Source organism: Chenopodium album, chromosome 23 (assembly GCF_948465745.1).
Source record: "Chenopodium album chromosome 23, dcCheAlbu1.1, whole genome shotgun sequence".
Lineage (NCBI taxonomy): Eukaryota > Viridiplantae > Streptophyta > Magnoliopsida > Caryophyllales > Amaranthaceae > Chenopodium > Chenopodium album.
The window spans coordinates 30,777,233-30,796,547 of record NC_137856.1 but is presented as its reverse complement, the minus strand read 5'-3'; the positions used below and the strand labels follow the sequence as shown (position 1 = coordinate 30,796,547).

Here is a 19,315-nt window from a genome sequence, read left to right as displayed (position 1 = left end):
CAGATGGAGATGACTTGATTGAATTCATTCCAAGATTTTGACATCATTGTGTGTATATGAATAAAAAAAAATTGAAAAAGGAAAACTTATTCAAACCTGAATGACAACTATTGTAAAGAACTTAAGAACTTATACATGTTTTATTGTTTATACGGGAAAAGAGAGAAAACTTAGGGCGTGTTCGACGCTAGTTTTTGAGTAGATTTAAGGTACCTTTTAGTGGTTTGATTTAATAAAAAATGTGAGTGTTTGACAAAGTAGTGGTTAAGGTAGCTTTTAGTGGTGGAGGTAGCTTTTATAAAAAGTTAGAAAGATTGTGGGCCTAACTTTTGAAATTAGAGGTAGTTTTTGAGATAGCTGTTGAAAATTTAATCTATAATTTTAAAAATAAAATATTGATTTTTATATGTAATACCGTAATAAACTTTTTTAAATATATTTTTAGTGCGTAGTAGGGGTTTAAATTTTTATTTTTATTTTTAAAAAATAACATAAATGTTTAGAGTAATTAGATTGAATTTTCCAATTTATGTTATGTATAATATAACAAATTGATTTTGTTTAGTTAATTGTTGTTATAAAAACTATGTATAGTTTTAAGCTAAGATTTACACAAAGTATGCTACCAAAATTATGATTTTTAATTAAAATAAATTTTATTGTCAAATGATTAAAGTTGGAGAAAAAAAATTGATAATGTTGTAATATTATAATAATCTTGGATAATAATATATTCCAATACCTTATTTTTAATCTATGTTAATATTTTTGTAACTATATATATATATATATATATATATATATATATATATATATATGTAAAAAAAATTAATTGAGTATAATTGGATTAAATACATTGTCAAAATGGAAATTAGTATTACTATATATTTTAGAATTGATGTCATTAAAATTTGGCAAAAAAAAAAAAAAAAAAAAGAAAAAAGGAAAAAAAGGTGAAAAAATTTTTAATAAGAAAATGCAAGTGTCAATTCTAGTTTCGCCTTTTGGAGTTGTGGTATATAATTATTGATTATTGATTGATATGAAGTATCCTTATCTAGTGTTTATATTAATGTAGACTTTACCATAATTTCGCTCATGTATTAATAGTGCAAGTTAAATTGGACTAGGGTAAATTTTTTTTTACCACATAATAACAAGTGTCTTTTTAGATTTGTACTCCCTTCCTTAATTTTGTTCTAATCAAATTCCATTTTAGACCGTTGTTTAATGTTCTACTTACTTTACTTTATGCTATTTATGATATACATGCCCTTACCATCTTACCCCTTCAATCCCACAAAAACACCTTTACTTTCTCTTATTCACCTTTACCTTTTCTCTCTTTTACTTTATCTTCTACATGACCATATCATTCAAGTATTCAACAACTTCTTAAATTGCGTATCTATAATAAGTGAGTAAGACATAAGAGACCGGAGATACCAGTAATGTTTATTACTCGTATAGGTCTATTGATTTTTCTTTTAAACACATTTTATAGTGTTTAGTTTTAATTTTTTTTTTTCATAGACATTTACTACTAGTTAATTATTGATGTTTCTTACTTCCTCCGTCCCCAAAAGAACGACCCTCTTGGGTTGATTTCGCGGGTATTAATAAAGTTAAATAAAAAGAAGTAAAAGTATATTGGAAAGATAACTTTACATGGTATTTATAAAATAGTAGAGAGAGATAGTAATAAAAGTACATGGGAAAACAAAATTTTATGTGAGAAAGCTAATTTTGCACAAATATTGTTGCAAATTGGTGGGTATTTTAAAGCTAATGGGTCATTCTATTTGGGACTAAAATTAGGCCAAATGAGTCGTTCTTTTGGGGACGGAGGGAGTATAAACGTTTAATAATAGTGATAATAATTGATGTTTCTTACTCCATTTAAAACATTTAATAAATTTCATTATTGATTTTCTTATAAACATTCAATAGTATTTAATATTGATATGTACTATTAAACGTTTAATAGTGATAATAATTGATGTTTCTTACTCCATTTAAAACATTTAATAAATTTCATTATTGATTTTCTTATAAACATTCAATCGTATTTAATATTGTATATGTACTATTAAAAGTTTTCCATATATTTTATGATTTTTTTGGATAGAATATCTTCTCTAATTAATGATAGGTGACAAAATTAAATACTTTCACATTATTAATTTTCTATTACGAATATATATTTTACACAACACAAGGCTTGATAATGTGATACCTTTAAGAGCTGCATTTGATAGAAGGAAAATTATAAGGTTTGTATGAGGTAATAATTAATAATTTTACTCTAAATAGTTTCATAGCTTATTAATTAATTAATTTTATGAAAACTTGATTTGCAGCATGATAGTTGTAAAATGTCTAGCATACGTGGTAGCTTTGCTGTTACTTCTATTCAGTCATGGAGCAAACGGTCATCGTGTGTTTAAAAAGGAGCTTGATTATGAAAAAGAATTTAAACTCCTCCAAAAAACAAGTGCTATAACAATTAAGGTAAGTTATTTATTTTTATAGATTGTATTATTGATTTATTGTAGAGTATAAAGGGGGCGTTTGGTTCACAGAGTGGTATGAGGTTGGAATCAGGAATGAGGTTAAGGTGGTATCGGGTTGGAACTTGATACTTAATACCATGTGTTTGGTTTAATTCTGGAATGGAATATCTCACTATTCTCTCCTTCTATTTGATACCTAAAGGAATGGAATGAGTCAAACCCACCTCCCCCCAAGGTTTCTAAACCCCATACCTCATGGGTTTGAGGTATGGGTTTGAAATTCATATTTTTGACAACCAAACATATGGTATGGGTTTTAGTCATTCTAAACCCATACCTCATACCTATATTTCGTGAGCCAAACGCCCCCTAAAATATCTTCTCGATCAACTGTCCTTGGTAAATTTCAAATTGTTTTATATTCATTACAAATCAACTTGACCATTGGTTACGACACAATTTTGTTATTGGGTGATTTGGTCAACAAATATCTATAGAGTTTTCACTACTGCAAATAGGGTTGGTAAAAGGTAGGATCTGGATCAGTTCCGGATTCGTTTAATGGACACAGATTCACAAGTTCTCTTTTCGCTTTAAAAATTAGGATATTTTGATTTTTAACACTAAAAAAGTCTAAAATTGGTTTTTAACAATATGTGTATGTATATATATATATATATATATATATATATATATATATATATATATATATATATATATATATATATATATATATATATATATATATATATATATATATATATATATATATATATATATATATATATATATATATATATATATATATATATATATATAGGGGGAGGCTCTCGTGAGAATTTTTCTTATGTGAGAATTTTTTTTTATGTGAGAACACTCTTTATGTTCTAAATTTTAAATCTGATGCTCTAAACTTTTCCTTAGGTGTTCTAAATTAAATTAATTGTTCTAATTTAGTACTCACATGTTTTAAACCATAAATTAGTCAAGTTTAATGTCAAAAATTTTAAATAACTTGTTCCAAAAATTTAATTTATATGTTCTAAATTTTAAAACGAGTGTTCTAAGATTTTTAATTATATGTTCCAGATTTTAAAGCGTATGTTCTATTCTTTTACACGTATGTTCTAAATTCTTTAGTCACACTTTCTATATCCTATATCAGTTTGTTCTAAATTTTTATTCACATGTTCATAATCTTAAATTAGATGTTCTAAATTTTACTCATATGTTTAAAATTTCATAAAACAAATTTTATAAATTTTTAATCACTTGTTCTGATTCTTAAATCAGATGTTCTAAACATATGACTCACACAAGGGTTCTAAATTATTACTCATACGTTCAGAATTTTAATTTGAGTCACATGTTCTAAATTTTAACTCGCATGTTCTAAATTTTTACTCACATGTTCTAAAATTTAAATCAGTTCTCATATAAATATGAATTCTCACATATGGACCTATTCTCACCGGATCCCTCCCATATATATATATATATATATATATATATAAGCAATGTCTAATCTATTAGCATGGATATACACTAGCTAGGAATAATTTAGAAAAATTTTCAAGTTGTGAATAAGTTGTAAGATTCATATAAGAGCTTAAATAAACAAATGGAGTGGCTGTTTAGAAATTTTAAATCTTAAGATAGCTGTTCACAAAAATGGAAACATAAAAGGTAGTTATTAGAAGGGTAAAATAATTTTGTTATACACAATTAATTTACAAGTTAAAGGTAACAATCGTAAGTCCGTAATATTTTGATTTTATTTGCAGAATGAGTATGGAGACATATATGATTGTGTAGACTTTTATAAGCAACCTGCTTTCGATCATCCACTATTGGCAAACCATACATTCCACCCCGAGGTTCAAGTGAATACATTCATATTGTCAATATAAATATTGAAGTATTATTTCTGTACATTTGTCTTATGTATGCATGTTTACATTATTCATTTTAGATGAAACCGTCTAGTTTCCCTTTTAAAGAAGAGCAAACAATTTCTCAAGAAAGAGTGATACTTTCTAATAATATGAAGTCAAGAGGTAAAGGTTGCCCAACAGGAACAATTCCTATTAAAAGAATGAGCAAGGATGATTTTATCAAAATGAAACGATTTACTGAAGATTATACTTCAAGAACCAGAAGTAATGGTTATGAAAATCATGTAAGTGTTTTTAACCAAGTAAAATCTGCATAAATTAAAAAATACCAGCTTTAAAAGATTTTGTTATCTACACTTGGGTGCAAGTGTACCCAAGGTTATTTTTTTATTTATCAAAATGTGTAAACAAAATGCCAACTTTACGAGAGATCGATTATTATATATCTCTGGGTGTACGATGCATCCATGGACTATTTTTTTTCATTTGGATGATTATTGTTTGTTTAATCATTAAAAAGCAAAAAACTAACCTGGGTTAGTTAGGTGGAGCATAAATCCAAATGTGTAAAACAAAATTTCATAATCTTAATGAATACAAGCTTGTTACATAATTATTTGTTTTTTTCTCAGTTTGCTGTTCTTCAAACATCTCCTAATCCAAGTAAAAAGATTTATCATGGAGCGAAAGGTATAGTCACTTATCATGACCCCAAAGTTAGCGATTCTCAATATACTTTGGGTGGATTGACAATTATGAATGGAGATGACACCATAAAAGTGGGATGGATGGTAAGTCATCAACCAAAGTTTTATTGTTCATACTTTGTTTACTATATATATATGTAGTATTTCACTTGCCTTATTTATTAATTTTTCGAGGTTATAATAAGTCTTGTGCATTTGTTTTCAGAGGTTATAGTTTTTCAGTTTTGACCCATTTACAAAGGTTTAAGATTTAATTAAAGTTTTAAAATTTGTAAATACCATGATATAATTTGTAAACTTCTATTAAGTTTGGCCCAAGCAAGTAAGCAACCAACCCTACAAGGTTTAATTATACATCAAATGATATCAATTTATGCCAAAAAGTAGAATTAAAAAATTGATTATAAGTAGGCAATGATTATGATTTGAGGATAGGCAAATTAAAATAGAAATTAGATACGAAAAGAAAGACTTTATCACTATGCTAATTAGCTAGCTAATTCCTTTTTTAGTCCTATTTTATTTTGTATGAAGTTTTTTTTGTAGTTTGCTAAATAATTGAGTCAAATTTGTTACTTTTAGCTTGATATACACTTGTTTTTTCCATATAAATATAGATCAATCCAGCAGTAAACAAGGACAATCGTACTCGAGTTTTCCAGTATTTCAATGTAAGTATACGATAATTATCTTTTTCTATCTTAATTAAAATACTTATTATGTGTATGTACTAGTAATGCTTACTATTAAAAGGATAACTATAGCAAAATATATAATTTAACTCTTTTCTTGTGTTTTTTTAGGGTGCTACATCGCATTGTTTCAATATGTTATGTCCTGGATTTGTTAATGTTAATAAAGAAGCACCTATTGATGGCGAGCTTGAACCAATGTCCAAAAAAGGGGGAGAAATATATGGTATAGAAGTCACTATATTTAAGGTAAATACTGAACTTTGATTTTTTGGCTATGTATTAAGAATCTTTTAATTTAAAATTTTTCTTAATAGTTATTGATTTTATATATTCTACTCGGTTAGTGGGCATAAGATTTTATTTATTTATTTATTTTTTATTTTTTATTTTTTATTTTTTTTTTGTCAAGAAAATTATATAACTTGAATGTAATCTATATATGCTTGGTATGTTTGATGTGTAATTATTAAGGATCCGAAAGATGGAAATTGGTGGCTTGTAATAGGGACAAGCATCATACAAGGATTTTGGCCAGGAAAGATATTCAATGGATTGGCAAATTCAGCCACTTTTGTTTCGTTTGGTGGAGAAGCATATGGCCCTCTCGATCTGGTTACATAGGTGTCGCATCTCCAGATGTTGCTGCTTATGTTCTTGGAGTTACAGTGTTAGATGAAAATTTAAAGGAAGATAATAACCCTGTAGAAACTGAGACTTATTATGATGATCCCCATTATAAAGTCACTGATTATGGATGGTCTAATAAATATGGACGCGTAATGTTCTACGGTGGTACTACTCCAGTATAATATGATGTACGTAGTGCTACTATTTCTATTAATAAACATTAATAAAGTTATTCAACATTTCATTCATATCAAGTTTCCTAAGATTAGTGGTGTTTTGGAAAGCACTTTGGACCAGGAGAAAATGAGCCGAAATGGATACAACTATATTTTAAACCCGTGCGATGCATGAGTCTTTATTAATAATTAAATTTAATATTTATTTTTTAATCGTAATAACAAATATTAATATAAATTACTACTAAATTTTTAATCTTATACAATTAAAATTCACCCATATATAAACACTCTATATTGTAAAATGTTTGTTAAACAACAAAACAAACCAATTCTTAAAGAAAAAATAGAAAGAAAATAAACTATGTGGAGATAACTTTTTTCAAATTGTGTACACGATTAAAATGAACACTACTAAAATTCGGTCAAATTGCGACCGTTTTTCTACGACCGTCATTAAAACGGTCGCAATTTATGAAATTTGCGACCGTTTTCAAAGCGGTCGCAGATTTGCGACCGTTCTGCGACCGTCATTTAGCTACAAAACCGTCGCAAAAGTATTTTAACTTTTTTTAAAAATAAAAAAAGTGTGTAAAATAATTCAAAATATAAATAACCCAGTTGCGACCGCTTTTAACGGTCGCAAAAGTCAATAATTGCGACCGATTATTTGCCGGTCGCAAATTTGCGACCGCTAAAAGCGGTCGTAAAAATAACTTTTTTTTTTTAATTAAATAAGGGTATAAAAGGGTGGTCAGCTAACTTAACCCTACTTCTCTCTTCTCACGCCGCTTCTCTCTTTTCTCTCTCCTCTTTCTATTCTCTTTGTTCTCACGCTATACTCTCTCTTCTCCTCTTTCCTTTCTCTCTCTTCTCTTTCCTTCTCTTCTGCTCCTCCTCTTTGATACTGCTAGCCCATCTATCCTCCTCACCCTAATTTTCTTCTTTTCTTGCGTTATTCACCGAGCAACAAACGGATTTTGCGTTATTCATCGAGCTATAAACAATTTATGGTGTTAATGGTCAAATTCGACCATAAAAATTCCAGATCTGGAGTTTTCATGGTCAAATTTGACCATATAAACCCAAAGAGGAAGAAATATTGTAAAAGGTATGTTGTTTTTTCTTGAAATTTTGTTTGTTTTTATTTATTTTCGATTTTTGTGGGTGTAATTCGTTTTTTGTTCGAGTTTTTGGTCGAATTCGGTGTAATTTATGCCCATTTAATTTTCTTTGCGATTTAATTTATATGGGTTTTATTTCATTCGATTTTATTTATGTGATTTTGATACTTGTTCGAATTTGAATGTGGGTATAATATTTGTGATATTATTTATGTGGGTTTAATTTTTTGTTTATGTTTGGTTTTTTCAAAATAAATGTGGGTTTTAATTCTTTTTTTATTCAATTTCTTGGCCGAATTTCTTGGATTTCATTTTTGGTCGATTTTTTGGTTGAATTGTTCTTCATTCTGGGTTTGGTGCCTTTTCGTTAATTTTGGTTTTATTTTTGTTAAACGTATGTTGATTTTTTTTATTTTTTTTATTTTTTTTTAAATACAAACGTATGTTGATATTTTAGGTCGAATTGTTCTTCATTTTTATCGGTTTGATTTTTGTTAATTTCCATTTTGAATTTGTCTATGATTTTTGGTAATTTTTTTGATTTTTTGTTTGATATTTGCGGTTTTTTGCTTGTAAATTTGATTTATTTTCTGCCGGGTTTCATTTTATTAATTGATTTTTGTGGTTTCTGCTTGTAATTTAGATTTTGTGGTTTGTTTTTGCTTGAATTTGATTTATTTTTATTTTTTGTTTGCATTGATTTCTGGATTTTGGTTTCGTTTGTTTTAGATTTTTTTTTTCAAATTTTAGCGACCGCTTTAGGCCGTCGCAAATGAACATTTTTGCGACCGTTACTATACCAGTCGCAAATATTATAAATTACGACCGTTAATGTAACGGTCGTTGAAAATTACGGAAACGGTCGCAAATAAATTACGACCGTCAACCAGTCGCAATTTTGAGTTTTTGCGACCACGTGAATAACGACTATCACATTACGACCGTTGACGGTCGCAATCACTTTTTGCGACCGTTTTTGCTATTTTTACGACCGTTAGAGACGGTCGCAGTTTAGCCGAATTTTAGTAGTGGAATGACCTTCTCCCATATTTTGTAACTCAAGATTTAACATTTAAGATTTTCAAGATGTTTAACCTGTAAAATATGTTTATTTGTCTACATAAGTTATACTTTAATTTATTTGTACGGGGCATTAGATGGGTTTATATAAGTTAGAAAAAATGCTAAATTTAAAGTGGCAACAACTTTTTTGTGTGGCTGTCCATACCGTACGTGTGGCCAAGTGACCAACTAATACATGAGTAACCCGTGACTAGGTAACCTGTAACCGACAATTAAGTAACCCCTGACCAAGTAACCCCTAACCAACCGAGTAACCCATAACCGGCAGAGTAACCCATGACCAAATTAAACAACCCCTGACAGAGTGATGAGTAAAACTTAATTGACTGAGTAACCTAGACAGAGACTTTGAACTTTGAATATATATGTCACTCTTTGTGTATTAAGTCCTTTTTTAATTTCCATTTCTAAAGCATGTGTATTCTTGGGAGTCCTTACGACAAAAATTAATAAATCAATAATTTGGTACCAAATTATATATCACTTGAAAAGAATTCTTGATTTAGTCAAAATGTGTAACAATTGCATGTCACTTGAAAAGAATTACTGCATGTCTTTCGTAAGATAAGAAATATTTGATGCAACAATGTCATATAAAAAATACGATGTATTATAACTTAACGAGTACAACAAGAATTATAATCCAAGAAGAAAAAATCTAACATAATCGAGTGTACAATAATATCTCTCAGAATAATCATATTTACAAATTGGACACCGGCAGTCACGTTTTGAAAACCAATCGTCAATGCAGTGACAATGGTAGTTATGCCTAATGTCGGAAGAATTCGAATCAATTCTCCGTCTTCAAACGGATAGATACACATGGCACACTCCTCGTTAATAAATTCTGCTCGTCTATCTACAGAGTATATATCTAATGGAAATCTCCTATATATTTTTTCAGGTAATTTACGTTGGACATAATGTCCCGCTAAATAATAATAACGAAAAATATAGGCTACTAATATTATTACAAAAATAATTATTGCTGCACAAATGGGTACAATAGTATTGCCCAAGAACGTTGTTTTCTTGACATCATACCAGTGTGTTTTCCCACAGACTACCGGCAAGGTTGCAAGGCGCCTAGATTATGCACAAACATGAATTAAGTATCAATGAACTAATTATCGTCAATAAACTAATTCTAAAATTATGCCTCTACAAATCTGAACTAATTATCGTCAATAAAGTAATTCTAAAATTATATTCCATAACATCTAAATTGTCAAACTAGAAAATAGATAAACCGCACGTGATTGGAGTATTTCGATTTGTATCTCGTACGAAGTATTAACATAAGCTTGATATTGTATAAGTCAATTAAATTGATTTTTATAGTTTAAATAAAATTAAGCTATAATTTTTGCTATAGTACAATATAAAGTTAAAATAAAGTAAGCATTAATTCTTGTATTATAGCAAGTTAGCAACCTTGTAAACCTTTAAACATGATCCCATTTCCCAAATTCCCACCTTAACTATTATAAACATAAACATGACAATACTCATTAATACTTCGGATATATCTAATATTGTGCTAAACTAATGTTTTTTCTTTTTTTTTTTTTTTTTTTTTTTGGGTGTTTACTTAGAATAGCATTATATATGCAAAATTGTGTGTATAAATATTAATATTCCAAGAATAGTAGATAAATTATTTCCCTCAAAAAAAAAAAAAAAAAAAAAAAAAAAAAAAATAGTAGATAAATTATTGATCATAGAGTATTAAATTAGCAACTTGTGAGTTTTATGAGTGAGCATACTAGTATTAACTATCAAGCCATTGCATTAAACTTATTTACGAGTACCACATGTTTCCTCAAAAATAAAAATTAAAAATTAAAAATTAAAAGAACTTATTTTACCATGTTATCAGTAGTCTCACCAACGAAGTGAAGCCTCGTGGAGCACCATAGGCGACTAAACCCGAAGGTGGTGATCGCGGAAATCGGCCTTGACGCCCATAAGAAGAAGCCGGAGTTTGATATAATGCCATGGCAGCGTAGTTAATGTAAGAAGATATTGCCTTAATTGTGAAATGAAGATCAAATGTAAAAAAATATGTATTCTTTCGTAATTCAATGAAAACAATTGAAGTATATGATTTATAGCTGCGCATATGCAATGTTATTTATACTTGTACAAATCACTAGTAAACCAATTCTCTACGTAACAAATTGGATCATCAGTGTTAACTAAGCATATTTTCTAATTAATCTCTATAACTTCCTATGATTAGAATTAATCTTAGCAAGCGTCGCCTACATGTAAACCACTGATTAATAATTTTTTCCAATAAGATACATACTATCACGTTATAATCATTAATCAATACAATAATTTACAAATGCGGCAAATTTTTTGAAAATAAATTCATGAAATGGATTCCTACTATAGCATACACTAAATTGTATGACTCACTTAGTCACTTGACTCACTTCCTTAGCAGATTAGCATGTAAACTTGTTAGGTTTCTTAAAAAAGATACAATATTTCAGCTAAATCAAGTAAATATATTTAAAATTTTAACAACAAAGGTAACATGAAACATCATATTTACTAAATGACATAAAAATGCTGTTTAAAGGAATTAATAGTATAATAGACCATAAGCTTTAACTAATAATTAACAATTTAACAACAATCATTCTCATTTCTCAATCTCAAAATCATTATTTTCAAATTTTACTAGCATAAATTTTATAGATGAGACGAGGGAATAAAGCAATTTTCTGTTTCGTTATTAGGTAATATTCCGACTACACATCAAAGCCGCGAGTCCCCTGAGCTATGAAGTTGAACCTACAAATCAACTAACAAATAAATAAAACCTCATATCAGAACCCAAAATCACGGTCACATTTTTTTTTTTTTTTACTTGCTATTTTTTTAAAAAAATATTCCTAATTAACTCTTCAATCGAATTACTCCATACTTAATTCGATCTAGCTAATTCCTACTCACAAGCCGAGTAAGCTAGACATTCTCGATTGAACAATTGCACTTCCCGATTAGTAATGTAGTACGTACTACGTAGAATTGTATGAGTAGTAGTGCACAATATAAATGTGATGCACGTAGGTAACATCACTTGATTAAATTCTTAGTGATTAACATTGTAGACATTCATTATTTTAAGATTTTAGTTTCAATTAATTTACTACTTTTGGAAACTACTACTCTAATGTAGTACAGCATGATTTACATAGTGGATTTTGTATTAGTAGTAGAAACTTAGAGATGTGTGTCTTAATCAGATTATATTAGTAGGGTATTATGCAACCTTTCCTCTAAAAATCAAGAGGAAGCTTAAATTTAATCAGATTTTATGCAACTTATTTTTGATTGATAAGAGGTATCCTTATCTAGTGTTTATATTAATATAGACTTTAACATAATTTCGCTCATGTATTAATAGAGTAAGTTAAATTGGAGAAAACTAGCTAAATCTTTTTTTACCACATAATAACAAGTGTCTTTATAAATTTGTACTCCCTTCCTTAAATTTGGTTCTAATCACTTTCCGTTTTAGACCGTTGTTTAATGTTCTACACTTCTACTCACTTTAATTACTCTATGATATACATGCCCTTACCATCTTACCCCTTCAATTCAATCCCACAAAAATAACACCTTTACTTTCTCTAATTCACCTTTTCCTTTTCTCTCTTTTACTTTATCTTAGGGCCTGTTCTCATTGACTGAACTCAGCTGAACTGAACTGAACTGAACTGAAATGAATATTTTATAAGAGAAGGAAATTAGGAGCTGAACTGAACTGAACTGAGCTGAGCTGAGCTGAACTGAACTGAACTGAACTGAATTTCAACGTAAGAGAACAGGCCCTTATACATGGCCATATCATCAAGTATTAAGTGAGTAAGACATAAGAGAACGAAGATACAAGTAATGTTTATTACTCGTATAGGTTTATTGATTTTTCTTTTAAACACATTTTATAGTGTTTAGTTTAAATTTTTTTTTTTTAATAGACATTTACTACTGGTTAATTATTGATGTTTCTTATAAATGTTTAATAGTGATAATAATTGATGTTTCTTACTCCATTAAAAACATTTAATAAATTTCATTATTGATTTTCTTATAAACATTCAATTGTATTTAATATTGTATATGTACTATTAAAAGTTTTCCATATATTTTATGATTTTTTTGGATAGAATATCTTCTCTAATTAATGATAGGTGACAAAATTAAATACTTTCACATTATTAATTTTCTCTTACGAGTATATATTTTAAGCAACACAAGGCTTGATAATGTGATACCTTTAAGAGCTGCATTTGATAGAAGGAAAATTATAAGGTTTGTATGAGGTAATAATTAATAATATTACTCTAAATAGTTTCATAGCTTATTGATTAATTAATTTTATGAAAACTTAATTTGCAGCATGATGGTTGTAAAATGTCTAGCATACTTGGTAGCTTTGCTGTTACTTCTATTCAATCATGGAGCAAACGGTCATCGTGTATTTAAAAAGGATCTTGATTATGAAAAACAATTTAAACTCCTCCAAAAAACAAGTGCTATAACGATTAAGGTAAGTTATTTATTTTTATAGATTGTATTATTGATTTATTGTAGAGTATGAAGCATCTTTTCGATCAACTGGCCTTGGTAATTTTCAAATTGATTTATATTCATTACAAATCAACTTGACCATTGGTTACGACACAATTTTATTATTGGGTGATTTTGTCAACAAATATCTATAAAGTTTTCACTACTGCAAATAGGGTTGGGAAGAGGTAGGATCTGGATCAGTTCCAGATTCGTTTAATGGACACAGATCCACAAGTTCTCTTTTCGCTTTAAAAATTAGAAAATTTTGATTTTTAACACTAAAAAAGGCTGAAATTGGTTTTTAACACCACCAAATTAAACAATATATATATATATATATATATGTATATATATGTATATATATGTATGTATATGTATGTATATATATGTATATGTATACATACATATATATATACATATATATATATATATGTGTGTGTGTATATATATGTATATGTATGTTATATATGTATGTATATGTATGTATATATATGTATGTATATGTATGTATATATATGTATATGTATATATATATATATATATATATATATATATATATATATATATATATATGTATATATATATATATATATATATATATATATACATACATACACACACACTAAAATAACAACCGCTGACGCCATCACTGCTTACGTGTCACTTTGTTATTTAATTTTTTTCCCTCCAAAATGCAAGGATGATGTCATATTTAATATTTTTTTTTCTTTTTAAGCTACCCTATTTAACATTACTTTGAAAATTAAATTCCATTTGAATATTTAAATTTTGGGTTTTCTATACATATTATTCTATTTAGTTATTTATGAGTTGTTAACAATAGTTAATATATAATTTAATTGAAATTTCCTAATTAAATGAAATATGAAAATCATGCACTTTTTGGAATTGTATATAGATATTTAATTAAAAATTATTTAGGAAAACAGATGAAGTAGTTATTTTCTTTCAATATGTGTTAAAAGTCTATTATTCAATTTTTATTATAAAATCGTGCATCACACGGGGTTAACCTAGTATATATATTTTAATACGACCAAAATTTTTAAAAATGGATTTTACCAGCATTTAACTGATCCCGTCCAAAAATTTGTTAAGTGGGGGCCATAGAGCCACATGTCACTTTGTTATTGGCTAAAAAAAGAAAAATTAAAAGAACCTAAACCTACCCAGCCCAACCCTCTTCTCCACCCTCACACAGCGCAACCACCAACCCCCCCGACACACCCCTTCCTCAGTCGTAAACCCAACCCATCGAAACTTGCAACCCTCCTTTTCCCCAGGGCAGCCCTAAACCGCCCCACCACCGCCAAACTTAAGCCCCTTTTCTCAAAAAACGGCCACGAATTTGTGGCCAATGTTTGGGGAAGAGGGCCTTAAGCTTGGCGAGGTTGGGGTGGATAGGGTTGGGGAAAGGAGGGGAAGGGTTCCATTGGAACAGGTTTAGGCTTGGGGAAGGGGTGTGCCACAGTGGGAAAGGGGGCGGTGAAGAGGGTGGTGTTGGTGGGCCTAGCTAGGGTGGTTCAGTAGTTTTAGGAATTTTATATTATTCTTTCTTTTTTTTTAACTAATAACATGGCAACACGTGTCATTATAACGGATTTTCGGACGACATAAACTGCCAAGTGTTGGTAAAATCCAATATTTGGAATTATTTGTGTTGTTAATATAATTTTTTTTGGTGGTGTTAAAAATCAAATTTTCTTAAAAACTATTAATTCAGATAATTTTGCTTAAAAAAATCTAAAAATATTTATACGCTTTTTTTAACAATATAATTACATGCTTAAACCATTATTTTTCCAAAAATGACAAAAATTAAAGTTTTAAAATCTTAAAAAAGGGTCTTAATACAAGAAACACTTAAAAGTATTACTTATTTTTATTAGGAAAGTCAAATCAAATAATTTTTTTGAAGGATAGTCAAATCAAATAATTAATCATTCTTAAATACTCCGTACTTCGTATTATATTATATAATACTTGATATATTTAAATTGCTTCCTTATTTATATATAATTAATGAATAAAGAAACATAAATTCTAATTATTCATTTTGTTTTTTTATTAGGAAAGTCAAATCAAATAATTTTTTTTTGAAGGATAGTCAAATCAAATAATTAATCATTCTTAGATACTTCGTACTTCGTATTATATTATATAATACTTGCTATATTTAAATTGCTTCCTTATTTATATATAATTAATGAATAAAGAAACATAAATTCGAATTATTCAATTTGTTTTTTTTTTTCATTAAGAAAGATACGCGTCAAATTTTTTTTTTCTTTTTTGACAACAGCGTAATTGAATATGAATAATTTTTTCATATATTCAAATAAGTGACGTGGGATTATCTTTTAAGCAATGTCTAATCTATTAGCATGGATATACACTAGCTAGGAATAATTTAGAAAAAATTTCAAGTTGTGAATAAGTTGTAAGATTCATATAAGAGCTCAAATAAACATATGCTGTTTAGAAATTTTAAATTTTAAGACAGCTGTTCACAAAAATGGAAAGATAAAAGGTAATTATTAGAAGGGTAAAATAATTTTGTTATATACAATTAATTTACAAGTTAAAGGTAACAAACTAACAACCTTAATATTTTGATTTTATTTGCAGAATGAGTATGGAGACATATATGATTGTGTAGACTTTTATAAGCAACCTGCTTTCGATCATCCACTATTGGCAAACCATACATTCCACCCCGAGGTTCAAGTGAATACATTCATATTGTCAATATAAATATTGAAGTATTATTTCTGTACATTTGTCTTATGTACGCATGTTTACATTATTCATTTTAGATGAAACCGTCTAGTTTCCCTTTTAAAGAAGAGCGAACAATTTCTCAAGAAAGAGTGATACTTTCTAATAATATGAAGTCAAGAGGTAAAGGTTGCCCAACAGGAACAATTCCTATTAAAAGAATGAGCAAGGATGATTTTATCAAAATGAAACGATTTACAGAAGATTTTACTTCAAGAACCAGAAGTAATGGTTATGAAAATCATGTAAGTGTTGTTAACCAAGTAAAATTTGCATATAAAATAACAGCTTTAAGAGATTTTGTTATCTACACTTGGGTGCAAGTGTACCCAAGGTTATTTTTTTATTTATCAAAATTTGTAAACAAAATGCCAATTTTACGAGAGAAATATTATATATCTCTGGGTGTACGATGCACCCATGGACATATTTTTTTCATTTGGATGATTGTTGTTTGTTTAATCATTGAAGAGCAAAAACTAACCTGGGTTATTTAGGTGGAGCATGAACCCAAATGTGTAAAACAAAATTTCATGATCTTAATGAATACAAGCTTGTTACATAATTATTTGTTGTTTTCTCAGTTTGCTGTTCTTCAAACATCTCCTAATCCAAGTAAAAAGATTTATCATGGAGCGAAAGGTATAGTCACTTATCATGACCCCAAAGTCAGCGATTCTCAATATACTTTGGGTGGATTGACAATTATGAATGGAGATGACACCATAAAAGCGGGATGGATGGTAAGTCATCAACCAAAGTTTTATTATTCATACTTTGTTTATACTAGGTTAGTTCCCGTGCCATGCACGGTAATCTTCAATAACCATTATTAAACTATCTATATAATTAGTTTTTATAAATAAAAAAAAAATATTCAAAAAATATAGTTGATAAATTTTGAGCAAAATAAAGGATTACGAAAGATAGGTTAGATATTAAATGATATAGAAAATGAGCAAATTAAGAAATTTTATAATAGCCAAATATATATTTATGTTAAAGATATGTCAATTGTCAAACCCTTTTTGTTTTAAGTAATTATATTATATAAGGTTAGAGAATTATTTTTGTAAATAAGACTTATTTCTTTAATTGAAATTTATTCCAAAAAAAAAAAAAAATTTAAGGACGCACCAGAAAATGACACGTGTCATTGCTGGTGTATCTTTTAGTATATAGTTATTGATTGATTGTTTACTATAAATATGTAGTATTTCACTTGCCTTATTTATTAACTTTTCGAGGTTATAATTTTTCTTGTGCATTTGTTTTCAGAGGTTATAATTTTTCAGTTTTGACCCATTTACAAAGGTTTAAGATTTTAAGTTTTAAAATTATCTAAATACCATGATATAATTTGTAAAGTTTTATTAAGTTTGGCCCAAGCAACCAACCCTACAAGGTTTAATTATACATCTAATGATATCAATTTATGCCGAAAAGTAGAATTAAAAAATTGATTATAAGTAGGCAATGATTATGATTTGAGGATAGACAAATTAAAATAGAAATTAGATACGAAAAGAAAGGCTTTATTACTATGCTAATTAGCTAGCTAATTCCTTTTTTAGTCCTATTTTATTTTGTATGAAGGTTGGGTTTGTTTTTTTTATTTTTTTTTTATTTTTTATTTTTTATTGTGTTAAATTTGTTACCTTTAGCTTGATAAATACTTTTTTCCATGTAAATATAGATCAATTCAGCAGTAAACAAGGACAATCGTACTCGACTTTTTCAGTATTTCAATGTAAGTATACGATAATTATCTTTTTCTATTTCAATTAATATACTTATAATGTGTATGTACTAGTAATGCTTACTATTAAAAGGAACTATAGCAAAATATATAATTTAACTCTTTTCTTGTTTTTTTAGGGTGGTTCATCGCATTGTTTCAATATGTTATGTTCTGGATTTGTTAATGTTAATAAAGAAGCACCTATTGATGACGTGCTTGAACCAATGTCAAAAAGACGGGGAAAAATATATGGTATAAAACTCAATATATTTAAGGTAAATACTTAACTTTGATTTTTTAGCTATGTATTACGAATCTTTTAAATTAAATTGTTGATTTTATATATTCTACTCGGTTAGTGGGCATAAGATTTTTTTTTTTTTTTTTTTTTTCTAGAAAATTATATAATTTGAATGTAATCTTTATATTTTGCATAAGTGGTCAATTGAGGGCTAATAATATACATGCTTGGTATGTTTGATGTGTAATTATTAAGGATCCGAAAGACGGAAATTGGTGGCTTGTAATAGGGACTGAAAACATCCTACAAGGATTTTGGCCAGGAAAGTTATTCAATGGATTAGCAAATTTAGCAACTTTTGTATCATTTGGTGGAGAAGCATATGGCCCTGTCGATCAACCTTTACCACCTATAGGATCTGGTTACATAGGTATCGCATCTGCAGATGATTCTGCTTATGTTCTTGGAGTTACATTGTTGGATGAAAATTTGAAGGAAGATAATGACCCAAAAGAAACTGAGACGTATTATGATGATCCCCATTATAAAGTCACTGATTATGGATGGTCTAATAAATATGGACGCATAATGTTCTATGGCGGTACTACTCCAGTGTAATATGATAGATGTACGTAGTGGTACTACTTCTATTGATAAACATTAATAAATTTTATCAACTTCTCAACCGCTGGCTTGCTCCGTTGCAAATGACTAGGCCCATCCAAAGTCTGTCTGAAGAAATTCATATTGCTGGCACTAGCACCTTTTTAAAAATATCCCTAGAATCAAAAAAAAAAAAAAAAAAAAAAAAAAAAAAAAATCGGTTTTCAAATCGCCAATCCAATTCGATGTGTATTCCTCAGCAAATATAATCTGATCCTATTCGAATTTAAATAAGTTTTAATTTTTTAGTGCCTAATGTGATTATGTAAATAAAATTGGCCCAAACCCATAATAATAGTTTTATAAACATAATTTTACATGATCAAAATAGTTTCCTTCAACATCAAGTCATTTATTACATGTTAGTACATCCACTCATACTTTGTTTACATTGTTTTTGTAAGTTCCAAACATGGTCAATTTGATCCATTCCGAAAAACCAGCGTGAATTTCTTAAA

General features: G+C 28.3%; 1 protein-coding gene across 1 annotated transcript; it reads left to right on the top strand.

Annotated features, from left to right (window-relative positions):
- Positions 1–2,361: 2,361 nt before the first annotated feature.
- Positions 2,362–18,812, top strand: LOC145607356 (uncharacterized). Its single transcript, XM_081663032.1, has 13 exons — positions 2,362–2,511; positions 4,298–4,396; positions 4,486–4,692; positions 5,041–5,199; positions 5,733–5,786; positions 5,919–6,033; positions 6,282–6,613; positions 16,063–16,161; positions 16,251–16,457; positions 16,797–16,955; positions 17,909–17,962; positions 18,091–18,228; positions 18,450–18,812. Exons 1-13 carry the CDS (start codon positions 2,362–2,364, stop codon positions 18,810–18,812), a joined length of 2,136 nt encoding a protein of 711 aa, XP_081519158.1.
- Positions 18,813–19,315: the final 503 nt, after the last annotated feature.

Excerpts from the sequence above, each read along its gene's own strand:
- LOC145607356 (XM_081663032.1), top strand. The coding sequence starts at position 2,362 with ATGATAGTTGTAAAATGTCTAGCATACGTGGTAGCTTTGCTGTTACTT. Across the intron at positions 5,200-5,732 it reads CCATAAAAGTGGGATGGATG|ATCAATCCAGCAGTAAACAA; the intron begins GTAAGTCATCAA and ends ATATAAATATAG. Across the intron at positions 16,956-17,908 it reads CCATAAAAGCGGGATGGATG|ATCAATTCAGCAGTAAACAA; the intron begins GTAAGTCATCAA and ends ATGTAAATATAG.